Source organism: Lampetra planeri, chromosome 9, assembly GCF_965212315.1.
Source record: "Lampetra planeri chromosome 9, kcLamPlan1.2.h2, whole genome shotgun sequence".
In the NCBI taxonomy this organism is placed as follows: domain Eukaryota; kingdom Metazoa; phylum Chordata; class Hyperoartia; order Petromyzontiformes; family Petromyzontidae; genus Lampetra; species Lampetra planeri.
In genome coordinates this window covers 15,023,620-15,050,633 of record NC_136115.1, presented here as the reverse complement: position 1 = coordinate 15,050,633, position 27,014 = coordinate 15,023,620, and the positions used below count along the sequence as shown (strand labels likewise).

Below are 27,014 nucleotides of genomic sequence, written 5' to 3'. Positions count from 1 at the left end.
TTCGAACGAAACTATGCTTCACGATATCAGCGACCCGCCAAGAAGCCTCGTGTTGTACACGGCGGCGAGTGGTAGGGCACATCGATGTGTATGTAACAGACGCAGCGCGCGACCGCGCTGGGATGCTTACTTGAGCGCACGAGACGGGATTACGTCACGCCCGAGGTATATCGGCTGTGGAAGGAGAGTGAGACACGGCAGGGGTTCTAGGGTGAGCGAGGGTGGGTGAGAGTGCGAGAGGGGGAGGGGTGCGAGATGAGGTCGCGAAGAGGTGGGGGCGGGATGAGATAAGGGGGCATGGTGAAGATGGGAGAGATGGCGAGAGGGTTAGACGATTCATCGAGGTTTATTACATCATCGGAATAAAAGAAAAAAAAGAGACATGCAACGTTCATGTGGACAGAATCGTATGGAGGGACGTTGAGTGATGATTCCCGGTTCAGAGGTCGCTCGCCACTGCCTTCCCTGACCGGGAATCGCCGGCTTAAAGGCGCAGAGCGTGCGAATCGTTGCACCACCGCTCCTCCAACTCGACGTCCTGCACTTACACGGCGCAATTTTTTCGTCAAAACATACGCGAGCATGTGTCCACGCGCACGCGAGTCTGCACTCTGCCCACAATCACACGAGGCAATCGTCGACGTCGCCGTGCGGTCGCGATGGACGCGTCATCGAGAGCGAAAGTTTCTCGGGAACAATTGAACGCGTCCCGTCGAAGATTTGGCGGACGGCGTTAACAGGGCCACGAAGCACGGCGCGCCAGGCCCTGGCGTTGCGTGCCACGCCGACTTGTGACGATGTCGCACATGGCATGTTTTGTTGCATGTTCTATGCCGATCCTGTGGCAGATGTTCACGTGTGGCGACGTTGACACAACACCGATCACGATCGTTCCGATAGAAATATATTTACTCATCACGACTCAACGGAGCAAAATGGTTCGATAAATAAACCAGGCATCGCGTGGATCTAACCCCCACCTTTAAAACGATCTTTCTCGCCACGCACGTACGAGCCCTTCTGACCCTACATCTCCTCACGTCCAGCTACATATTCGGGTCTGCAACGATACAATGGCGACCTCCTGCTCATCGCCTCCCGCTGGAAATTTTTTTTCGCATCCTCTGTAACGGAACCAGCGTTCACAACCCGTGGACAATGAATGCCCCCGTCTCGCTGACCCGAATACACAGACAGGATTGCGGGCGGCGAGAAGATTAAAGGGATGGCTCATGTTTATGCATGAGATGGCGTGGTACTCACTATATATTAGGGCTCGCCAGCTGGAGCGCTATTAGGTAACAACACGCTAGGCATACGAGAAACCCTCCCCCCCCACCACAGAATGCTTCCTCATGATCAATCCATACATATCATTTCGCTCGCCACATTGCTGTGGTGCTGCATCGCCGGCCGATCGGATGCCGGTGAATTCGAGGGGTTAATGTCGGGGGTCCAAATGGGGCTGCTCGCTAACCCGAGCGTGAGGCTGAAGGAAATGGAGAACGTGGGGGGCACGGCGCCGAGACATGCGCACCCCCACAGCCCTCTGCGCCCCCCAGGATACATGCTAGAGCTCTACCGAAAGCTGAGGTCGGACAAGCGTCTCGGGGTGACACCTGCCGAGACTGCGCTGCCCAGGAATTCGGACACAATCCGCAGCATTCCAGCGAAGGGTAAGTGGCTGCACGGGCGATTCGAGGGCGCACATCCACCAGAAAACAACGGCGCATTTCCACAACCGAAGCTCGGCTGTCGGTGCAAACACGTTTTGTGAAACTGCGTTGGCACGGCACCACCGCTCCTCGCATAGGCACTCATAGATCGAGAAATCAATTGGTAGAACGGCGGGTGAAGTCGCGTTGTGGTCCAGGGTTTGAGACTGGCGATCTCAGTCGCATTGGTGTGGGTGACGGTGTTCAATACATTCCGGGTTTTGCAGGGTACATTTAAAGCTGGAGGTTATTATGTAATTGATAATGTCATATCCAGGGCCTAGGAGGGAATGCAATTGCGTATGAGCTCATTTTGCCGGGTGATTTATTTGTAAATGTTTCTTGCAATTGATAACAGATATTTGTTTTCTGAATCGAAATTTCGGAAAGTACTGGATTTTCATTCGTTTGAAGTTTACTTTTTAAAAAGCACTGCAAGTTGCGTCTTTCATCGCCTTCATCTCGGGGGTTTTCCTTCATGAACTACGTTTGATGTCCGTACTCAAACGCCTAGCGGGATTCATGAACGTGATTTTTGTCTTGTATCGCCCGGAGCACACCCACTTGCGCCATCGATTTACCTTAAATGCTCTTTTAACAACTTAATGTTGGCGTGACTGGCAGCAACGTTGTTACCCGTGGCACGCCGCGGAAAGGGGAGTGTAGAGCCGAGGGGTACAGAATGTTACGGGAAAGGGAAAAGGAGGTAAAGAGATGGAAGGAGAAACGAGCATGGAGCGATGAGGGTAGGGAGAGGCTATAAGAGGCCACCGACGATGCTAAACGGAGCAGCGTCTGTTTTCACAAGGGGATAAGATGGGGGGGGGGGGCATTCAGAGTGGGGGTGACCACACATACATACGGTGATTTATTGAGCATGGAGATGATTTAGGTTAGTCATTGCACAATCTTTTGGTCGGAGTGTTGCGTGGTGGGGTAAATTATGGGTGCTTGCTACCTCTGCCACCCGGGTGGCAAAACCTCACACTGCGTGAAGAAAACAACGACTGTCAGTACTCCCTAGTTCGTTCGTATGGGCCCTTCCGCCAGCAGCGGCGTTATCAATTTACTGTATATTATATTAGGAAGTCATTTCAGCCGCTGCACCTGTAAAAAAAGGTGCAAAAGCCCAACATGGCATGTTGTTCACGCGCGCTACTGGCGTCGAGTAGGATATTGGGGGCATCCGCATTCTCCCTGAACACTCTCACAAACCTGAACACTCTCACTCTTTGGTTCTTTCGGTAAAGTCACGTATAAAGATAAAATAATGAATTAAATAATATTTTATCTTTATACGTGACTTTACCGAAAGAAGCAAAGAGTAATTCCTGCAGTCACGAAAGCTCCAAATAAAGACTGAACACTCTCGCTCATCTGAACACTCTCACGGACCTGAACGCGACGGGTCGCTTCCCTATAGCACGCGCGTGGCACCCCACACGGAGCGCCACGGCACGCACTCGGGGGCGCGCGATGTGCTTTTGATGTCCGAACCGGAACGTTCGGCACGGGAGCCCGCAGGTGTCATCCGCTCCCTCCCCTGCACTGGCGAGCACAGCACCTCGATTCGACCCCCCCTCCACCCACCCACCCACCCACTCACCCCCCCCCACATCTCCTCACCAACACTCTTTGAACATAGCGCGGATGTGTGTAGAGCAGTAGGGATCTCTTACTTACAGACGGCTGCATATGACTATCGGACATGTGTGTTGTGTGTGTGGTGCACACCGTACGTTAACACGCGGTACGGTGTGTAAACATCGCCACTAGGGAGACAAAGGCGGTCGGTTATGGTGCTGGCCACCCACCCCCTCGTGTACCGTTCCGGCCTTTATATGTGCTCGCTAACAGCACTTGCCCCTACAGTCTGTTAAGGCTATACGGGGGATCTTTGTCTTTGGTGCACACCGTACGTTAGCACGCGACTTCGCGTTATTGTGCAATAAGTGAATGACGCAACACAGCGCGCTCGCTGCTTCTCGCACCGACGCCTGTGGCTGATTTCCTTGAGCTGACACTCCGTCGACCGTCGGGGTCGCAGACTATGGCAGCGATGGATGAATATCGTCGTGTCGTATGCTGACGTTCTTTCTCGCCATGCTGTAGCCAACACGGGCAAGGGAGCAGCGCAAGGAATGGATGGGGTTGATACTTGCCTTCGGTTTGGTGTCCGTCCGTCGCACACTCCGATGAGCGCGGTCGGCCACGTACGGTGCGAAAGACGTTTTGAACGGGGGTAGTGGACACTCAATCGTGGGCCCTTTGCGGTCAAACATAAACATTTAACTTAAAATATAAAATAGTTTGAGAAAAAAAAATCTAATTTTAAATAACCAAAGCGAATGTTTGAGCTACGCGTATTTATCAGCATTGAATACAGCACTACAGTAGCTCGGATAGCCGGCTAGTAAGTTCGGTTAAACTAATGATAACCTCTGTGACAAAAGCCTTGTGTATACGTGCACACGTAGTCAGTGTATCAGCGTGTGCGCGTTTCACTCCATGCTACCAACACGTGCATTGTGTCACAGTGCTGTGTTGTCCGTCGGTTCGGGACGTGGCCTTCCCTCATCTCCTCACCCGTCAACTCCTCCATCCCAAAACACCCTCTCCTCAGTACGATGGTGTTGTTGTGTTCACGATTGTGAAACTTATTTTTGTATGTAACTTGTGAAATTTGAATAGAACGAGTAAAACGGTTGATGACTTTTAATAGTTCATCAAAATTGGTTTGTATATAAGCTATTGCTTATTATTAATCCGACACACGAGTTACACAATGCAATTGTGAAGTAGGTACTTTAAAAAAAATCATATTGTTTGAATTACTTCATTTTTATTATTATTATTATTAATTAATTTGTTCACCAACAACACCACCTCGACCACAGCAGCAGCAGTCAACACATCACTCTTTAACCATCGGTGCCGTCCCATCCTGATCATCCTTCCATCATCAATCGGTGTTGTCCTCCTCCCGCACCTCCGATTAGCATGGTTGGCAACGTACGGTACGAAAGAAGTTCAACGCACAGTGACTGTCGCTGCCGTGTCTGTCTTCTGGCAGTCACCGTTATAAAAGAGCTCCGGAGCTCAACGTTTTTTTTACTCGAATAATAATACACTTCTGAACATGTTATACTCGAAAATTACAGCGCTTCGTGTCGATATAATCATTGCCAGAAATGAACCACAATACCTCGCTGATCTCGTAAAGGAGCATAAACCATCATCACGCGAACTTCGTTCATGCTCGCGACAGCGGCTTTTGGCTCAGCCATCGAACAAAGGCGGTGGTCACCGCATCGCGCGGCGCTCTCAGACGACGCGATCCTGCGGCCGTCTGGAATGCTCTTGCCTCCGATGTTAGGAAGCCACTGGAGCTATGATGCACTGTTAAATAATCTAGAACGAAAACGAACTTCTTGAGAACTGCTTTCTTGTGTTTAGTTTGTTGTTCTGCTCGCGCGCCTCCGAAACATGTTCAACGTACACACATTTAAATTTGAAAAGCGTCGGCCCACACAGTAATCGCTCGTTCCCGACAAGAGAGAGACTCTGGAGGAGCCAGGCGGCGGTGAGTCACGCAATGAGCCAAGCTCGGAGACGCGTTCAGACAATTGGGCGGTAGGAGGAGAGCCGAGCACCCGGAGGAAAGCCCACGACGCGCGAGTGAGCAAGACCATCCAATACGAATGTAAGGGAAACAGTTCAACATGCGTACTGTGTTAGTCTAGTTGTTGGTTGTACTGGCTTCCCGTGGCGAGTCAAGCGTATGGCTCCTTCCGCGACGCACACGGCAGATGAGTTTCACGTTTGCGTGATCCACCAAGCCTCGCCTACACGGTGGTCGAGCACAGGTGTTTCTCCACCACCGTCTGGCTAATCCACTGCTGGATGCAGGCCTCGCACGGGTCGTCAGTTTGTGGGCCACTGTTGTGCCAGACTTCAGCCGCGTCAGCTGACCTCGCTCTGGACGCCTTTGACCTCGCTCTGGGCGCCTTTGATGTGAGCTGTGGCCGGGCACCGCGAAATCGAGTGTCGGGGTGCGCGAAACAGCATGCCGCCGCTCGACCCCTGGCATTCCATCCGCCGAACCCTCGCCATCTAAGATGTGAGTGTTCCGCGAGATGTGTGAGAGAGAGTGACGATCACAGCACTCTGAGTTTAAAGGCGACAGCGAACACGGCCACAGCGGTGCGCAGGAACCATCGGGCCTCAAACAGAGTTGTGAAATGCACGTCATCAAAGAGTCAACGCGGCCAATGTGCAAGCAGCAAAGCGTTCGTTAACCTCAATTGCCTTAAATCAGAACACATATTTATAATAAGCGACGTATCGGGCAATGACCCTTCATCATAGTACATGCTTGATACCAATGGCCCATCCTTCCAAACGCGTCTTCATGGCGAGCATTTCGCACCTCCGATTCAGCGCTGCTGGCTACGTACGGCGCAAAAGAAGTTCACCGCATACATCACACAAAGCACGTGTGCCATTGCCGTAAAAAACACGTGCATACTGCAGGGGCCACTTTCCCGAAACGTCGCCTATTACAGATTTTCTTTCGAGGCCCACAAGCGTGACTGACAAAGGGGTTGAGCAAGTAGCCAGCCAGCAGTTGGAGTTTTTCTAAAGACGGAGGCGCTGGTTCACTGCGCCCACTCGCAGGGAGCGCCCCTGTGCCTGGACGCCGTGATGCCGAAAGAGCCCCCAGCACCCACCCACCCACTACCCACCCCCACTATCCACCTCCACCCCCACTACCCACCTCCACCCACACTACCCACCTCCACCCACACTACCCACCTCCACTACCCACCTCCACCCACCCACACTACACACCCACCCACTACCCACCTCCACCCCCACTAGCCACCTCCACTACACACCCACCCCTACAACCCATCCACCCCTACTACCCATCCACCCCTATTACCCATTTACCCCCTCCCACTAGTAGGGGAATCGTGGCTGCTGGTGGTGGGGGTGGCTAGAGATTAGGGCGGCTTCCAACGCCTGCGTCTGGCTCCGTTGCGCGGGGAACCATCTCCGCCCGGGTCTTTAGGCGTCGCGGTGATGTGTATTGGTGCGCGCCGCGCGCGCGTGTGGGGATGTTCCGAGACATTTTTTTCCTCGCCATTGTCTCGGTCGGCGAGGGGGGTCCAGTGACGACGTGACGGCGACGTCTCCTTCCTGGGCAGCGGCTCCTTTCTCCTCCTCATTATTTTGTGTGTGCGCGCGTGTGTGTGTGAGTGGCTCCTCTCGCGAGGGCCCCTTTGTGCTGCTGCGGCGGCGTGCCTCACGCCCCTGCACACCTACGAGCTGTCACCTGGACGCGACTCACCACCACCCCCCCTCCCCCTTCCTTCCTTCCACCGCCCCCACCCCGTAACCTCACACATGCCCCGTGTCGTGCGTGCCTGGGAAGAAGCAGCGACGTGACGGATCCACGACGCGCACTCGCCGAGGGGGTGCCCCCCCAGGCGTGCAGCGCGCTTCCTTGAATAGACATTTGCATACAATTGTCGTCGTCAGACTTGATCTATCCGGTGCTGGATGAAGGCTAGCGTATGAGCTGACGTCACTGCTCCATCTCCACAACGGGCGAGGCCCTTGGGAGCGTCGCGAGAGAAGCCGTGCGCTGTCCTCTTGTCTTGCTCATGAACTTTATGAACAATTTATGCACGTGCATTGCGATAGAATGCTAATGCGTCTGTGATTCAAGGTATTTATTTAATACAGTATAGGATCTATGGATGCATTATTGTGTTGGGAGTATAATGATACAATGTGATTTATTAAAGGGTTGTAAAACAAACACGTATTCTTTATGCGGAGAGATATATTAAAGAGACATTTCCCCCTAATTTACGTTGGGAGTAATATTCTTCACAACGACGCTGATGATTGCATTGTGTAATCCAGGAGAGTTTTAGCAATGTATTTACGGTGCTGTGTTGAGTTGCGTCGTTGATATTATGGCGATGTCATCGCTCTCTCACCAGCCCCATGGGCTGCTTGATCGTTACTCGGGGAACTTGTCGATGCATGTGCGTACGTCTCCTGTCCACTTGGCCCGTCCCCGGTCCTGCGTGTCTCCACCCCGGCCAGGACGACAGGAGACATCGCGCGGGTGGCGTCTCAACTTTGACCTCTCCTCCGTGCCGGGTGACGAGACACTCCAGTTCGCCGAGATCCGCTTTCGGCCGCCGCCGCGGGCGCAGGACGAGTCGACCAGGCGCGGGCCCACCTGCTCAGTGGAGATCTACCACACCTCGCCGCCCGTGTTCGGCGAGGAGCCTGCGGATCAGCTCGTCGGATCCTTCACCACCCCCAAGTTCCACTGTGGTGGCGGCGGCGGTGGCGGTGTGGCCGCCGCGTCCGCGTGGAGGATCGTCGATTTCACGGAGGACCTGAGGAAGTGGCTTCACCACCGGCACCTGACGGCCATCCTCAGAAGGTACCTGCTGCTCGCCGTCCCGGCCAGCCGCGATTGGGCGGGGGGACATGCGAGGAACGGCGAGGAGCCGGGAGATACCGAGCGAATTTCTCTCACCACCGATGGCCACAGGGGACTCGAAGCCGCCGGTGGTGGAGTCGATGCCGTTCGGAGCCCGCTACAGCCGGCTAGAGCGCGCAACAACTTCACGGATGCCGGGGCGCGCCCGCACAGGAGGTGGATGTCGAGGCAGGCAGAGGAGCCAGCCACCATGGTGGTGTTCTCCCGGCTCGACGAGGCGGAGGGCGGCCGCGGCAGCGTCTCGCTACTGCACCACACCTTGGGGCACACGCCGCACACGCCGCTCTTCTCGGACGAGTGGCGCTCGCCGGCTCGGGGCGGGAGTCCCCTCGCCGACGAGGCGCCATCGAGCAGCCGGCGGCACAAGCGCAACGGCCACGGAGGAGGGGCAAATGCGGCGGTGCACGGGCGCAAGGACGGACTGCGGGGAGGGCACGGGGGCCAGCAGGGCAGAGGTACGTGTCTTGGGTGGTGGCACGCATTGTGTGCGGCCTACCGATGGAGGTCGTTGTATACATGGGCTTGACGGGGAGACAGGACCAAATGTTACTCTACCCGGCACACCACATTCACCAAACCTTTCGCTGTGGCTAATGGTCACGTGCCACCTACTCCAGTCTGTGCAGGGAAACCTTCATCCAGCGGTGGATGGACCGTGGAGGATGATGGTAACAAAAACATGTAATAGTCGAGGCTGATGTGTTGGGCCATGGCCCTTCAGAGTATGTTCTGTTTATTTCCCTTTTACGACTATGAAGGATGTTTAAAGAAATCACGCTTCAGTATACTGCTGCCCTTTTCGTCATTGGTCAGTGTGGCTCTGGAAAACATTTCTTTACAGTATGTATATAAAAAAAATAGTATTTCAGAAACAGTTCTGTCAACTCTTCCGTGAACCCAGTGCTTGATTTCAGCTGGACCTGAAATAATTCACAGGGCCATGACACAGCGAAGAATGTAGCAGTGTTGACGCATTCCCTTTCTCCACCGCAGCGGTAGCAGGCGAGCCGTGGTGCCACCGGGTGGACTTCTACATGAGCTTTGAGCAGATCGGCTGGGATGCCTGGGTGATTCAGCCGAAGAGATTCAATGCGTACCGCTGCGAGGGCCCGTGTCCATCCCCTGTGGGTGAGCGCTTCCAGCCCACCAACCATGCGTACATGCAGGTGAGCCCATCACAATCACCATTCCGCTCCTCCACAGTTGGCTATGTCCGGTGCTAAAGAAGTTCAATATGCATACACGTACCATCGAGACTCGCGCGGTGAGCCTCACTCGGGCCCAATCACAGCCACCATTGTCATGAGTTGCAGGGGTGAAGCAGACATTGGGTTACATGTCGAGTAATCAATGGTGCGCATCACCATAATATATTTTATGCGAATACTTTTATGTGGAGGGACAAATATGAAGGAGGCACATTGTCTGATTATTTTGTAACAGACAGGAGAACTCCTCTCATCCGCAGTAATTTAGAGGACCATATCGCAGATGCTATAGTCCCCAGGGGTTGTCTGTGATTGTACTCCTATCTGTGGGTGCAACAATGGCAGATAACTATGGATTGAGTATTCAAGATTTACCAGGCATGCTCTGGAAAGGCTTGCAGAGCCCCAATGTGATTTCAAAATGGGGCGGTCCTGCACCGACGACATAGTTTGGAAGGAGTTTCAACAGGAATTACATCTCCGCACTTGCGTATCTGCTTTATGGACCTGGTCAAGGCTTATGATACCAAGAATATGACCTGCATGCTTATGATCATTAAAGACTTTCACGACGGTGGGCAGGCCGGTGTAAATTTGTAACAAAGATGTCCTCTGGCTCCTGTATTATTTAACATATTTTTTGACTATGTAGTTCGAGAAGCTTCCCATGGCTGTACCAGATGAATTTACATCTGGTACGAATACATGGGTGTTATGTATGCTAATGATCTGGTAATTGCTGCCCACTCTCAAGAAGGAGTTGGAGACTCAGCTGTTGAACCTTGAGAATGTCACTAAGAGGTGGCACCTGGATGGGTATTTTGTGTCAACAAACACTCCACCCCCTCCACTTCCCATTGATGATGGGTCAATTGTGGAGAGAGTGGAGGAGCATATGTCTCACTTCGAATCAGTTGAAACTGCCCGGCCTGATGCTCCATACGAATATTCTGGTCTTCTTGGCCACAAATATGCCCTCCTTTTTCTATGCTTGAAAAACTTGGATTCGATCAAAGGAACATCTGCACAGGTTCAAAACATGCAGGCTAGCCTCACTTGATTCATCCTGGGTTCAACCAGGCTAAATTTTGGGAGAGTTTCACAGAACCTTGAAATACCTAGACATATCAGCGAGCTCCTCCGGCAAGCGAGTCTACATTGGCATAGGTATGTAGCCCGCATGTCCAGCCCCGCGTACCCAGGCAGATTTTGTTTGGCTAGATAGAGGTGACTAAACGGGTGCAACACGGGTTAGAGAGGATATGGGCGAATGTGTCACAAGAGGATGTTGAGCTGAGTGGATTTGTCAAAGACTGGTATCAGCGGTGTATAGATCCTCCTCTGTGGAGGAGCCTCGTGAAGGACGCTACTGGGCAGTTGCAGCCAGTCGCCCTCCAACGACAACGGAGGGCAGAGGAGTGATGCTCACAACAATGAACGGAGCACCAGGTGGCTAAAGCGCAGCAAGTGGGCACAGGTGGTGTATTTGCCAATCATCTCAGTCAGTTAACACATAACACTGGAGTCTGTCCCGTGACCTGCTGTCAGTGAGCCTTCAACACTGCATGTGACCTAAAAATGCACCTAGCCTGGTACATGCACCGTGGTAACGTCAACATCACTTAGTGGTGAATGGCGGCTGTTGTTTGTTGTTTGTGTTTATGAGAGCATGGGTGTATGGGCATGAGTAATGGCGGAATAAAGCATGGCCCTGACTGCTTTTACTTTCTGAGATACATTTATGCAATCCCCTTTCATAAATACTTTAGGGAATCAGAAATGGGACAAATTTTGGCCTACACAATTTATACAGCCATTCGGTACTCCAGCCCGAGAAGCTTACATAATGTCTTGACTTATGTGGGTGTAATGTGCTATTAATAGTCTTAGTTATGGCAATATGTGCAGGAGCTAAATGGCAATGTTGAGGTTTAATAGCCACGAGATGGCATCAGGAGGGGATTCGTGCAGTTTTGCTATTTCTATGTTTAAGGAGTGCAGTCTACAGTGGCTGACTAAACTGTCCATCGTTTGGGTTGCGTGGCTTGACATTCATTTTACATTTAGGAAGGATATGTGCACATCAGCCTGTTGATGTAATGATGCAGTTGATGCTTACGCCACCCGTGTCTTTGAGGAATTTCAGTGCCAGGAGGCATGATGTTTGGGTCTCCAATGAGATGTTTATTCTGAACCTCCTCGTTGTTCCACTCTGTTTGCCAGCGTTCTTCCGGATCTGGGTGAGATTCTAGGATGGCGACATAACGATCCCGGAGGGGGGATCGGGACCTGAGTCGGCAGTGAGCTACACTGTTCAGGTCTTGTTTGATGGGTAGGTGGATGTCGTTGGCAAGAAAAAGTGTAAACTTCATTGCAGTTTGCATATTTCTGCGGACATTTGGTTGCAGCATAGTCGTCAGAACAGCGAGGCAGATGATCAGTGTTGGTTTCAGTATTCCGGTTGCGATGCGAATCACGTTATTTAGTTGTGAATCTGGCAGTTTTTTTGTACGAGTTCCTGGACCAGGCTGGGGCGCAGTGATTCTGCCACTGAGCAGATCATCGAAAGGGCGGCAGTTCGCAGCACATCAGCTGAGTTGCCCAAGATCGTTCATAGATCTGTTTTATGTTGGGCTTGAAGGTTAAGCTTCTGTCCATGACAAGCCCTATCAATCTTCGAGTGGAGTCATAGCACACTGGGCTACGGCACCTTCCTTGGGGTGGGATGCGAGTCACATGCTTCGCTTGGTCTACACGAAGCTGACTGATAGGCCAGCATACCTCTAGAAGCCTCCTCTTGCCTATGCGTGGGGGTTACCATCATTTACACAGATACCTTTGTTGCGAGAGTTGTGTTCTTGATTGAACACACGGTGATAAACTGCTGACTTTTCAAAGTCCCCTCTCAATACATCGATTTTGTCCTCCAGTCGTCTCCCTGTTTATCCAATGTAGCGACTTGCAGTCTGTGCGATGTACGCCATCAACCACCCTGCTCCGCTCATCTCGATGGACTTTACCCTCATTAGGTCTGACCTAGGGGTCTTGACCGGCTGGTGGTGTTCTGCCTGTATGTGGTGTTTGTTCAGCAGGTGAGCTAGTTCCTCCACATTTAGAAACATGCGTCTATATTATTTAGAATATTTTTTATGCTATAAATGTCCACATGATAAGGCAATTTGTTGTGCTATCATTTGTGGCCAGGTCGCTTCTGAAAAAGAAGTGAATAGCTCAGTGGGCTTTACCTGGTAAAATACAATCGTTTAATTTGAACCTTTTTTGGGTGATTTTCTTACCTTTCCTATACTTTGCACTCCTATTGTGTTTGTATTGTTTGTTGTTGTAAAGTTCTGATCCGCCCCAACTGGGGCGGAAAAAGAGCTTAATAGAGCATCGGATTCCTTCAGTATGAATGGATATTCTGATTCTGACTCGCATTTAGAATATCGGGCAGTGGCAATGAAAGGGCTGAGGCAGGAAAATAATGTGGTTATTCTGCATGCAGACAAAGGACATGCAGCCATGATTCCGAAACAGAGAGGACAACGATTGCCAATCGCTCAAATTCCTTTTGGACACGTAACACAACCACTCAACACATTAATCAATAACACTGTGGCCTTCAAAGGAAATGTGTGATAGTTGGTGTTTTTTGGGAATGGCCCTTCTTCATCACGTGCAAACAAAGGAGTGGCATTGCCAGAAATGTCCCCTCTTATGTACTTTGCATTTTAAGGCCACGGTGTTAGCCACGGTGTTATTTGACGAAATGCGTGGATAAAAATATATATTGTTTGTGCACCGCTGAAAAAGGCGGCAGCCACAGCATCACCAGATAAAGCCAATTATTTGGTGATGTGGCGTTGACTTGAATATCACGTGACTAGGATGAAATAAATATTCGGATCAAAGCTGCTTTGAAGACATGTTTGAGTTTTCAGTGTAATTTGATTTGAAAGTCTCTGATCCTAAACATTTCTTGAAAGCCTATTTGAGCCTATTGAAATCAGAGGTTGAGGCCCCTGTGCCTTTCAGTCGATCTGAAAGATGCGAGGAGAGACGCAGAAACGGAGATTGAAAGACACACAGAGGCACAAAGACCCACGACACAGAGACATACTTTTGGTATCAGTGGGCTTGGGCAGGACGCATCATGGCGAGTTGGGATGATGTGCGATACAAATAATTGAGTGGCTGCTACAGAATGGAACGCACCCAAGGGAATATCCGGTGAGGAGATGAAGTCCTGAGATTTTTTAATTAAGGCCGTTATTATTATATATATTGGGGGGGACACATCCCCACATCCCCCCCAATATTCAAATATGCTCAAAATTTCCCCCCAATATATTGCTATAAGTATATAAAAAACGTAATAATAATAGCTATGCTGTGTAAATAAAAACAACAATTTGCTAAACCTTGGCACAATATCTGGACTTGTCTTCATATAAATCAATCCATAGATGTATCTTTACATGATTATGGTTGTACTTTATTAATCCCTAATCTCAAACATTACATACAATGAAACAAGAAATGGTAAAAAAAGTAAAAACAGAGCAATCAACATTATTGTAAAAAATAAAATAAAAAGTCCATCCCATTTGTTAGTGAATTTTTTTAATATTTTTAGGCAGGAAATGAGTTTTCAAATTTAGATATTTTTCTGGGTTGGGACCCCCAGACCCCTGGAAGATTTGGTCCCCCCCAATGTTGACAAATGGCTACGGCCTTGGTTTTCATGTGCAGGCGCTGGACGGATTGTCGCATCCAAGATTGTCAGAGGTGGTGGCGTTGGCACGGGGGAGGACTCCATTAATCCGTGGCTTGACCACGGTGTTAAGCACTGCTCCATCAACCTGGGGTCCCGAGTTCGATTCCCAATCGTGGATAACACCATATTTATTATCTGAACTGGTCCTACCCCTCCCCTAGGTCGGCTCAGCCTAAATGGTGTACATGGTGCAGTGTGTAAACATCAGCACTGGAGACACCAGGATGCCCGTCATGGTGCTGGACCCACCAGCCCCATCGTGCGCTGCTGCGGACTTCATAGGTGATACACAAATACACCGCCTTCACATATCTGTCCCTCAACGTAAAAATAAATAAAACAACTTTTTTTTACTCATCCCATCAGTGGGGCTGGCTGACAGCATTTGCCCCAACAGTCTGTTAAAGGCTGCATGTGGGATCTTGGTCTTTGTGTGTGTGGGGAGTCGTAATGCAGTGCTTGGCGCACTGAATTCCGAACTCATTGACCCAAGTTCACGTCAAGATCAGTCTTTGGTGCAGTCTGTAAGACAACACTGGGGAGACAAAGGTGGCCGAGTTTGGTGTTGACCACCAACCCCTCATGTACCGTGCAGGCCTTCATAGGTGCTTGCTAACAGCACTTGTGCCCAAAAGTATTTTAAATCCTATGCCAGGGAGCTTTATCTTTACATGAGAGTGTGAGTGTGTACGTGTGTGGGGAGCAGTGGTGTAGCAGTTAGCACGCTGCGCTACGAACCCGGTGACCCGATTTTGATTCCCGCTCACGGCCAACACCTGTGACGATTATCTGAACTGGTCCTGGGCCTCCCCTAGGTCGACTCAGCCTCAAATGAGTACCTGGTGCGGTGTGTAAACATCACCACTAGAGAGACAAAAGTGGCCGGGCATGGTGTTGGCCACCTACCCCCTCATGTGCCGTGCTGGCCTTCATAGGTGCTCGCTAACAGCACTTGCCCCAATAGTCTGTTACGGCTATAGGGGGACCTTTTATTTTGTTTGTGCGTGTGCGTGGATGAGTGTGGGGGGGGGGCAATCACTTGAAAACAGACAAGTGGACTAATGCAGATACACTCATTCACGCGCTAATTAATGCAACATATACAATCATTAACGCACTCACAAAGACAAAGATAGCCTTAAACAGACTGTTGGACCAAGTGCTCCAAGCCAGCGCCACTAATGGAATGTAATAACTTTACTTTGTATATGGAGGGACAGACATGTGAAGGAGGAGTATATTTGTTTATTTACCTACAAAGGCCGACACAGCGCACGAGGGGGTGGTGTGGCCACCACCATGACCGGCCGTCCTTGTCTCCCCATTGTTGATGTTTGCACTCCCTACCAGGTACTCATTTAAGGCTAACCTAGGTAAAGTCAACCTAGGTGAGGCCCAGAACCGGTTCAGATAATCACCACCGCTGGTGCTGCACGTGAGTGGGTTTATAGTGCGGTGAGCGAAACCCCATGGTAGATCCACTGCTGGATGGAGGGCTCTCCAAGTTGCTGCCACCTTTCTCGAACCTGTGATGCAGCAACCCATCCACCGATTTCATCGATCCATTCCCTTGGTGGACATCCTCCCTGATGCATTGCGATCTTTGGCTGCCACGCCATTTTTTTTATTGACCACCGTCCATCACCCCTTGAAGTGGCTTGTCTTGACCAGGCCCACGTACGGACGAAAATTCGTGTTTCCCTGTCTCTGTCTTCATCTCTTGCGTTTCTATATCATCGCGTCTCTTCGCGTGTCTCCCGTGTGTCTTCACGTGTGTCTGATGAGATTGAATCTGCCTCGAATGCACGCTATAATAAATGTCTATTAAATTCCCTCAACAAAGAAACTTGCAGCACCCAATATTGAAACATTTGTGGATAAACGACAAATGTAAACATTTAGGGTAATATCGTGGATAATCATAGACAATTGAAATCATAGGGTCGCAGATAATAGAATATCCGTGGATGCTAAAGCTCCCTCGGGTAAGGAGAGTTGTGGGTAATAGGTTAACGGATAAGAATAGTTCTCCTGTACCAAGTAAGACAATGGTTAATTTCAGATATTTTTTTTGAATTAAATAGAAAAAGCATCACCAAATTCAATACTAAGCACTGCTATGAAAAGGGTGATCTGCTTTGAGGAAAGATGTCACAAACTGTCTCTGTGTTGTATGTATTAGGTGATAAGGCAGTTGGAATAATGAATGACCTAATTTTTTGTGTTTGTGCACCAAGAATTGTGGTATGGAAATGCTTTGTTGAAAGTTTGTGTACCAGTAAGTGTATTTTAGGAGGTATATACAGTGTGTGGCTGAGGAAACATCGATTTCACGTACATAATAGTTAAAATTTAGAAAATACATAAATGCAGTACTGCCCATTTTCGACTATGCCAGCTCTATATATATTCCATAACTCTACCAGCTCTATGTATATTGCAAATCTATATAAGCTCTCTCTATATATTGCAGCTCTATGTATAGTGCAAGCCATATGGTTCAGAAGGATGAGGATGTCCCTGACCTCTGCTGTTCCCACGGCACAGAAAGTATTCTTGCGAGCATTTTGCCTTTCAGTCGCAGGGCCGTTAATGTTTTGCTAAGTCGGGGGCTTGGCAACTGCAATAACAAGAAGAGACATTTTTTTCGAATTCGGTAAAAAAAACCCTCGATATTTCAAGAGCCGCCATGCATGTGGTGAATACGAGATGGTGGTCCTTAATAAATACACGTCACAAAACAGTCGCTTAAAGCCGCAGATTTTCCGACCCCTGGGCTAGGCACAGCAAGCTGTCTGTCTAGATGTCCGTGCCCACGTGCAGCAGGCGCTGCATGGTCTGGAGCATGCCCCTGGTGGAGTTTCTTCCTCCCATCGAGATTGCCGAGCATGGCCAAAATGGTGCTTGCTCTCCCATCGTCCCATCTTGAACGACGCAGGAATGAGCAGGTCGTCCAGATACGAGTATGTGACCGCGCCTGTAGGAAGGCGTCCTTTAGGTTTATTGGATGCATGCCCATTGTTCACCTTGAATGAATCTGAACCCTGGTATTGTAGGACCCGCTTGTCTTTTTGTGGGCGAGTGCTCCACCCTGGTATTTGCTGGAAGAGATGGGCGGAAACTGCTGAAAGAGGTGGCTAAGGCCTGAATGACAGGCGACAGCCAGATTCCACAACTCTTTTTGCACCCAGGCGTCTGTTGTAGTGGACGAGCGACCCCCCAAGAAATAATGGAGAGGCGAAGGATCTGTCCACAATACTGTCAAAGCTGCTGTTTGGTCATCTGGAACAGTCTGCCGACTAAAGTCTGGTCAGCCGTGACAGTCGGTGCTTTCAAGAGCAGACTAAAAACATTTGTTTTCTCTTCTGCTCCTCACGTTTAGTTTAATTTTCTCAGTGTAATCCTCGCTTCTGTCTCAGCCTTTTTGATGAACATGTAAGTACTGTTTGTTGAACTGCTTTCTCGCACCCGTATGTATGGCGCGCTATAAATCTCCGATTGGTTGATTGAAGATGGATTTGCTTCCTCGCATCTCCAGCCGTGGCGTGTGCCATGCCATTGCTTCTGGGTGCACTGGGTCGTGACGCTTGCTGGTGAGGATGATTGTCCTTGGTCAACCTGCCTTCCCACTTTGTCTTCGGGCCGGATATACCGCGGTCTCTAAAGAGTCATGTGGTTGAACTGCAGCGAAGTGCGACTTGGGGCATGATTATGTCTTCCGATCCCTCTAAGCATCGATATCTTCAGACGTTTTGGCAGTTTATTACAAAACAGCAGCTGCTGAAAGAGCAGTGCATTGTCAGCTCAAGCTGGCGAGCTTGGAATCCTGCCATCTGATGTGTTGCCCACGACTCGCCGCATCCACCATGTGTCTGGTGATGAGAGTCGCATGGACACCCCATTCGTCCCAGATGACAATGTATGCATGTGTAATGAGCGACTTTCGAGACACGACGTGTAGAGGGCTTCTTCTTATTTATTTCTCACACTGGGCACAACACTGGGTAATATATATTTACGTCTCTACTTAGCTACACACAGCCGACCTCCTTCACAGTCCCATTGCCTACATTCAACCACATAGCTGGCTGACTAGTGTGACGATGACGGCGCTGGGAGCCGTGCAGAAGATCTTAAGATCTTACATGTGGCCGGACGACAGAGAGAGATGACGGTGAGCAGCGACGCAGTCAGGACCCGGAACCCCACAGTAACAACCCCGAACCTTGGGTCTGCTCCCCCTTATATCCCTCCAGGCGCGGCTGGGGTCCACCTCTTGCCACGCCCCTTTCAGAACCTTCAAGCAGGTTCCCGGAGCTTCCCGACTAATCCCACATTTTACCTTTAACCCAGATATGCCCCCCTTCTGATTAGTTGTTACATAACCTTGCCCATACCCATGATTACCCTTCCAGGCCAGCAGGTGTCACCCTGTCATTACATCAGCCCCCTCCCCCCCTATATAAGATAGCCGTCCCAGCTAATATTAACAACAATTTTCCAGGTAAGGCAGATAAGGTCCGCAATAAAACGAATAAACAACAACAATCTTGTCTTAGTTTTTAATAAGGCAGAACAAACCCCAATTAAAAAAACTCTGACCAGCAAGCCAAGAAGGTAAGGGAAGAAGCGAAGGAGGGCGAGCGGGAAGACAAGAGAGGAGAGGAAAAAAATCTCCACAAGACACGCGAAATCGATCCCAACCCCCTCCTACACACACACACAGGGACATTCCTATTATCGGAATCTATAACATTTAGACCCAGTTCTCGATGCTGGCCCGTCCGCGGGAACAATCTTCACCTTCTGCGCAGGGGATGTGGGCTCCACCGGGAGACCCGGAGAAGTCAGTTCCATATCTGGCTTCACAGGTGCTGTGGCCCTTGCTGCTGCAGGCGACTCGTCGCGTTCGGCGAGACTTCGAGATCCGTCAACCTTCAAGGGCTCGGAAGCTGTGAGCGGCACAATACAATCCTTCTGATGCACGCACTCCGTAAGCATTTTCCCCGGCTCGTCGGACACAACAGACACTGGCCGTACACAGTTTGGAGATGAGGCGTCAGCTCAAGGAGGAACAAATGGCTTCAATCGCGATGGTTGAACAAACCAAGAGTGACGGCCTACCTGTACACGTATGCACTGCAGCCGCCTGACCTCGACCACGTCCATGGGGCAATGCCGTGGCCAATGTAACTTAGGGGACGTACACACTGGCACTTGCAGGAAATGCAACCACGTCTTGTCACCTATGGACCAATGCAGTACGTGGTCACGCTTCCTCGCATTCTGTTCATTAGCCGCCTGTGCTTTGGTGGTGTTTACTTTGGCTGCTTCCCAGGTTGCCGAAACGCATTCAAGCGTAATTTGCAAGGGTGTAGGCAATTTTGAGCTTCCTTTTTCTTTTGACAACCCTAATTGAACCTCCATAAAAGGTTCATTCTCCCTCCCATACATGAGAAAGAACGGCGAAAATCCCGTGGAAGCGTGGGGGGCCATCCTATACGCGGCCAACACGCCCGGAACATGCAAATCCCAATCAGTCTGAGCCGTGTTAACCGCCTGATAGAGCATGGACGTCAGGGTTCTATGTAGCCGTTCCACCATCCCATCCATCTGGGTACATTCTAATCGTCCTAGTGCGCAGCGCATGACAAACTTTACGCAGTAGCTTCAAAGAGAAATTCTGCCCTTGATCAGGGGCCCCTTTGTCCATAACATATCCGTGCAAAAATGCCTCAGCAATCGAAGCTGCCGACTGGTCGGGCAGCGGCCAAGCTATAGGCCATCATGAAAAATATTCAACACCCACTAAGATAAACTTATTCCCCCTCTGTGTGGCCGGAAAGGGCCCAAGCATATCGAGCGCGACCAACTCGTTAATCCGCGAAACTGAAATGGACTGCAGCGGAGGCTGGGACTTCCTCAGTGGTGGTTTCCTACGTGCGTACTCCATGCGACCTTGAACCAAGTGGTACACGTTGCTCGACATCCCCTGCCAATAATAATCACGTTGCAACGTTAGCAACGTCTTCCATACCCCGAGATGCAACAGTTTGTCTTTGTGCACCACCCGAGTCAAATTCCCTCGAAGTGCGGTGGGGACTACCACACGACAACGGTGCAACACATCCTCCCTTAATATCAACAGGCCCTCCTGAAGGACCGGTCGCGGCCCATCGGTGAGAGCAGACACCTTGTGGCTCAACTCAGCTCGATGTCGTAAGGCCATGAGGGACACATCTTCCATTTGCAACCGCCTCCACTCAGCGCGTAAGGTGCAAAACACTGTCACCCGGCGCGACCACCTCGCCAAGCTCTCCCCCCGCAAGCGCTGTCATTATGGCAGTAGATCCCGCCGCCGGAGGTTTACAATGGCCCGCACCGGACAAACATGCACAGCTCGCCCCTTGAGGCAAGCGGGACAATGCATCTCCAAACAGCCTTGATCGACCAGGATCTTAACGGGCATCTTACTTAAAAAGTCAGTGCCCAAAAGGCAGGGCATCGTCAGCGTCTTCGAGATCAGCACAGGCCAAGCAACAGCGATTTCGCCAATTTGAACCTAAATTCCCTGAGTAGAACCCAACACCACCAAGGAACCCGCAGCAGCCGCAATCACTTGCCACGCCAGTTTCCTCCACTGTGTGCTTGAGCTAGGCCAGCCCTGTATAACAAAATTCTGCCACCCGGCGTTAATGTGTGTGCGATGCTAGGTGGAGATGACCCTCGAACCCCTAGATGTCTGTGATTGCAATATGGGCCGGGTGTCTGATGTGTCGCGACTCGCCTTTTGGGGTTGAGATGCAGCCATCGCCAGAGCCGGGGGCACCAGAGTCATCGTCAGGGCTCGAGGAAGGTTCTGACACCCGCGCGAAAAATGCCCCGGCTGGCCGCAGCGAAAGCAGGTAAGCGAGGGCCTCCACAGCATCCGATCCTCTTCCTCATGCGGTCTCCAGCTCCTCTAACGCCGCGTGGCATCTCCACGACTCCGACTCCACACTGGGACCGCAGCTGCGACATCCTCATCCGACGGCAGGACCATGGCCGGCTGCATCACAGCATTCTGTGGTGACCACCCATCCGGCACACAATCCCGGTTGGGGTCTCCAGTCCGTGCCGCCATTTGAGAAAGGCATCTGGCGGCTCATCGGGATGTCTGTTCGTCTTCGTCATTCACCGGGAAGACAACTCTCATTTCTCATGCGAGCCCCAACATTATTTATATGACAAGTGAGTCGAGGGCTTTCGGGTCCATCGCGGGGTACGCCACTTCTCCCAGCGCTAACAACGCGCTGTGGTAGGCGAGAGGCATCTTGCCCTCCCCTCGCCTACACTGCAGAAACTTCTTGCGTGAGTCAGAAGGCGGTTCGTACACCTCCACCATTTCAGCATAAGCACCCTGAAGTGTAGTCTTCTTTGCAGCCGGTATGGCCCTAAAGACAGCAAGAGCGTCGTCGTCCAAAGCCATCAGCATAGCTTTCAGCGCCTCCTCCTCAGTCCAATTCACCGACCGGAAGGCTGCTTCAAACCGCCAGGTGAAGGCACTCCAATCGCCCCCTGTTGCGACAAATTCTCTAAGAGGAGGTATCGGCGAGTTCGTTCGGTTCTTCTTTCCCCGTTTCCAGCGGCGGGCATTGCTTCCGGCGAATCATGCCCGGCTCGTAAAATGGCGGCTATCGGCCGCACCTCTCCTGCGCCACGCGTAATGGCGGCCTCTGGCCTCGTGTTCTGCGCGCCACATGTAATGGCGGCCGTCGTGCCAGCGGACATTTTTGCCAGAACACCGAACCCCGGCGCCTGGTCGCTCCTCTCCGGCGAGGTCTGTGCAGTCCGCCCCGCCATCGTAGTTGCCGTAATGAGCGCCGTCAACTGCGAGACCACTGCCCGCAGCAGCTCAAGTTTCTCCGCCACCATGTGCCAGCCCTTTTTGGGCTGCTGCTTCAGAGAGGTTGCTGCTGGTCCCACCATCTCTGGCGCAGCCAACTCTCCCACCGCGGCTTCAATAACCGGGACCTTGGTTCCCGGGGCTGTTAGGAGGTCCTGAGTCTCATCTTCATCGTTGTCAGAAGACGCCACAGGTGAGTTCCGCTTATTCTGGTACTTAGACATCAATCCTCTTTTGTAAATTACCGGTATGCCGACCACAATGGGTTAAATCTGCCCATCGCAGTGACATGTGGAAGTAACCGCTTCAGACAAAGGTGCTCTATAACCTTTTAAATCGTACTCAGGTTTGAGATTGGGCGATAGTTTGCGGGGTCACTATTGATTAAGCCAACTTTTTTCAGGAGCGGTGTTACCTGTGCCATTTTGAACTGGTCTGGGAAACAGCCCCTCGCTGAACAAAACATTTGCCAGGTGGACAATCAGCAGTGCGAGCGACGTGCAATCATCGTTACATCTGCCACCGACGTTGGTGATAAACCTGGAACATAAGTTCCAAGTTGATCAAACTCAGTTGACAGACCGGGAGCATGCGTTGCCTTCAAGTTATAAACTGCTGACTTGATAGTCACAATTTTATTGGCGAAGAATCTCACAAGTACTGTGCAGAGACCTAGTTCATCAAGAACAGCAGTGATGTAATTTTCAAATTGAGCTGCAAATTAATCAACCGTCGATGCAGGATTTAGAAGCACCGATAATGACCAGATCTTCTGACGGAAAGCATCGTAGCTCAGTCGTTTCCAGCCTCGGTACTGTATGATGTCATTGTGACGGGTAGGCGAATAATCGGTCATGCCACTTTGCACATCACGAGACTGTGATCTGAAATACCCACGTATTCGAAAACGTCGATCACAGTTACGGCACCGGCGGATGTGAAAATGTGATCCGGAATATTTCCCGAGCGACATGTTGCACCGCTGACGTGCCGGGTTAAACTGTGACTGTCGATAATTAAGGCGAGATTGCTGTTGATTTTACCACAAGAACTGGTCGGTTTCGAGACAGTTCAGGTCACCACAGATGATGTAGCTAGAGCCAAGTGACCCACAGTTTAGAAGACCAGAAAACTCGGAAGATAATTCCGACAGTGGTGAAGACAGCCATCGATAGATGACAGCAATCACAAGCCCCCACATGCTGTTCGTTATTTTCTGAAGCAGCAGCTTGAAAAATGTGTTTGTTAATGAGTCACTAATGACTTTGATGCAATGTCTTCATGGTGAATCAATGCGACCCCACCGTCGTGCGGGCTGCCTGTGCCAGGCTTTCTGCGACAGTGCTGATGTACAATAGCGTGTCTGTTAGGTGCAGCCTCACGCTTAATTACATCCGACTAGTCGTCATATACCCAGGTTTCGGAAATGGCCAATATGTCAAGTCCACAATCATCGATCAAATCGTGGATCAGCGCCGTCTCGTGACTATGGAGCGTGCGCTGAAAAATCCAAAGTTGAAGAACGCTTGTCTGGGATTTGGCTCCGATACCTGACATCAGCAGCAGTGTGGTGATGAAGGCGCTCTTCCACGATCATGTGGGATGCGGGGCGGAAGAAGAACTGACCAGATCTGCAACACAACCATGCGCAAGGCACTGCAACAAGCGATGAACGAGGTCGGGTAGGGGGTCAGCATTTCCACAGCAGATCGTAGCACAGCGCGGTGTGGAATTCGAGCAGTTTGAACCGGAAAGTCGGCGAGTGAGCACTCCCTTCTGCACGTTGGATACTCAGACGAGTCTACTGGGGAGTTCTCACTGCGGTATCGGCGACGTTTGGGTAAAATAGAATTGGTTTTGTCGATCCAAGCCAAGAGAAGATCCTGGTATGGCCCCACATTGTCCAGGGAAGAGGGGAAGCTTTGCTTGACCAGACGACTCGGCTCGCTCAGCCGAAGTCACGCGAGAGCCGGGCCCGGTCGCATGCAGCCGGGCAGCAGCAGCGGAAAGCATAAGTCACAGCGTTGCCAGCACAAGGTGTTGTTGCTGTTGCAGTTGCTGCTGTTGTTTCAGTTGCTGCTGTCGTTTCTTCCTCTGCTGTTGCTGCTGATGTTGGCGTTGTTGTTGCTGGTATGTATGATTGGAATACTTTGATCGAGACCTTTGATTAATGCATTTGATCAAGAACTTTGATCAAATGCCTTTGAACCAAGCAAGACCTTTGAATCAAGGCTGCCCCCTGAAGGTGGGATCGTCGAGCGGAGGAGGCTAGAGTTAGCATGCTTGCACACACAAGTGGTGCCAGCGCCGTGCCGTTGGTTGCATTCCGAGGAGTCCATGTGTAATAAAAGACTCGGACGCTTCTCTCTGTCCTGTGTCCTTTATTTGGGTTCGATCTCTTTTCCCTCACGGTACTCCCCTATATACTCTCTGCTCTGCAGCCCAGGCTGCTGTCGCTCACGTAGCCCAACTCCCTCCTAGCAGACCCGCTGCTGTCACGTCGTGCAGACCCCTGCTGCCCGACTCCTCCCTTGCAGACCCGCTGCTCTCTGTAGCCTCCTCGCTGCTCCTGCTGCCCCGGGGTCGGTCACCGTTGGCCGACGGTGCCGATCCTCGTGCTGCGGGTGTGTGGCGACCTCGCCACTCTCTCCTCACCCTTCGCCCTGCGTGGCCTCTCACTTTCCCAGTCCCCGATCACTCCCGACTGCTTCCGGTTACCCCCCTTATAGACCCTTACCCTCTCCCCCACGTGACGTAACTCCTCCCCCCATGACGTCACTTCCGGGAGGTCGTTTACGCCCGCATTACACATGTGTCGGCCTTCTGGGTGCACAGAGCCCGAAGCACGTGCAGAGTAGGGTCTTTATCGGGCTCCAGCCGCACTCACCGCGAGATTGCATGCAGCCCCAGCGCTTGGCAGGTCCACACGGGCCGTACGAACACGTACTCCCGTGGACTTTACACAACAGCGTATTAAGCACTCTCCAGCACAGGTGTCAGTTATCTCAGTCCTGTGAACCCATGGCATCTGGGTCTGTCCCGTAATCTCCTGCCGATGAGCCTTCCGATTCTGAACACTGCACGTGACCCCAAGGTGCACAAGCAGGGTGGTGACGTCACCTCCACTCTGTGATGAATGACGGTTGTTATGTATTTTGAATATCTATACCAGCTGTATTTATATTATATGTATAGTTGTCGACTTTAAGCTTCCCCCCCTGGGTTAGAAGAGCAAGGCAAGATTATGTAGTCATTCCGTACTCCCTCTATAGAACCTCCTACATGGAGAGTTGTTATTTATCATGAGAATTTACGATGGACTGCAAAGACACATCCAACATGTGTACAAAATTTGCCCATTTGTTGTTGACAATTACAAACACACCTTATTGACATTTTCAGTACATAAATCCCCAAATACAGCGGTGCAAAATGTTGGGGAAAGTGCTTTTAACAAACATCTATTTAGTGCGACTAACACAGCGCCTTGATGCCTCTGTCTTTCCCGGTGCAGAGGCTTACATACCACACCAGGTTCCTATTTTAGGATGTTTTGGCATTGGGGAGAACCATAGTTTCACTTCACTACAAAGCTGGCAACCTGGATTTAGTTCCCTCGTCACTGACAGCACTAACTTCTGGTTGCACATAACACCATTGCTGAACCCAGGTCGTTTGGCTGATGTTGCAATGCTTTTCTCACTGCGCCACTGGTAAAACGTCGGCTTGGCAAACACAATACTGCAATAATGCAACGCAGTATTTGTGAGCGGAACGATTTACATGTGTGCAATGGATCTTGTGTACAGTTGACTAATTCACGAGCCCAGATAAAATATTTCACTTGTCATTAGCACATAAAGTAGGCACACTTTGTTGCTTTTTGTAGATATTCATCTTCGAAGCCTAAAGTCCCATTCTTGCATGGAAATGTAACTCATTATTTGGTGATGCTGTGTTGGCAGTTGTGCTATGAATGTATGTGCTATGAAGAAGTGCCATTTCCCTGTACGTCACCTATTATATATATTTACGTTTAAGGCAGTGTTATTGACGAATACGTTGAGTTTTTTTTCATTATTGCATGGAGCCACCTGCTCGGCGTTAGTTACTCCATTTGCTTTAATAGTCAGATTCAACGATAATAATCATCACCAATCGCTCGCCGGAACGAGGCCCTCGCGATTGACTTCCATGTGCCGCGTGAAATACGTCGCGTCCGGCCGACAGCTGTGCCACCTTTGGGGTGGCCGCCACGGCGACGGACCATTACTGCGAGTTTCCCCCTCCCTAAGCGTCCGCAACGTTGCTCTTGTGTTGTAGAGCTTGCTGAGGTTCTTCAAGCCCGACAAGGTGCCACCGCCGTGCTGCATTCCCACACGCCTGAGCTCGCTGAGCATTCTCTACCACGAGGAGAACACCGTGCGGGTCATGCACCACCGCGACATGGTGGTGGAGGAGTGCGGGTGCCACTGACGGCGGAGGATGCGTCCGTGTGCGTGCGCGTGCTTGGGAACCTTTGTCCCACGGATGTTGTCACGTTCGGTGGGGCGCGTTTTGAGTGGAAGAGTCGGGAGCATGGGGTTGCTCACGTTTGCGTTGCGCTCCAAGCTCGCGTTTCTGTTCGCTCGGCCACCCTGTCCTCGTGGTCACTTCGCCCGGGGTTTTCATCTTTCCATTTTGTTTCTATTCGAGTACAGCAAACCCTTGCCCGTCGCGGGGGGGGGGGTGGAGTTGTTTAAAATAGCTGCATTCGGCAAATCCGCTATCTGCAAACTCAAAGGCAAATCTGAAAACGAGGATTTGGTTCAGCGTTCATAATACGACTCCTCTTGTTTTATGTTAACCTACATCAGGGTCCGGCAACCAAAATAACAAAAGTATTTTTTTTCGAAGAGCC

At 50.9% G+C, this 27,014-nt stretch overlaps 1 protein-coding gene across 1 annotated transcript; it reads left to right on the top strand.

Moving 5' to 3' along the window:
• Nucleotides 1-1,459: 1,459 nt before the first annotated feature.
• On the top strand, nt 1,460-26,632 carry LOC144720776 (nodal homolog). The gene is made up of 4 exons (XM_078597803.1): nt 1,460-1,676; nt 7,836-8,699; nt 9,238-9,410; nt 26,438-26,632. The coding sequence occupies exons 1-4, from the start codon at nt 1,460-1,462 to the stop codon at nt 26,588-26,590; spliced, it is 1,407 nt and encodes a 468-aa protein (XP_078453929.1). The 3' UTR covers nt 26,591-26,632.
• The last annotated feature ends 382 nt before the right edge of the window (nt 26,633-27,014 follow it).

Excerpts from the sequence above, each read along its gene's own strand:
- LOC144720776 (XM_078597803.1), top strand. The coding sequence starts at position 1,460 with ATGGGGCTGCTCGCTAACCCGAGCGTGAGGCTGAAGGAAATGGAGAAC. Across the intron at positions 1,677-7,835 it reads CCGCAGCATTCCAGCGAAGG|GACGACAGGAGACATCGCGC; the intron begins GTAAGTGGCTGC and ends CACCCCGGCCAG. Across the intron at positions 8,700-9,237 it reads CGGGGGCCAGCAGGGCAGAG|CGGTAGCAGGCGAGCCGTGG; the intron begins GTACGTGTCTTG and ends TCTCCACCGCAG.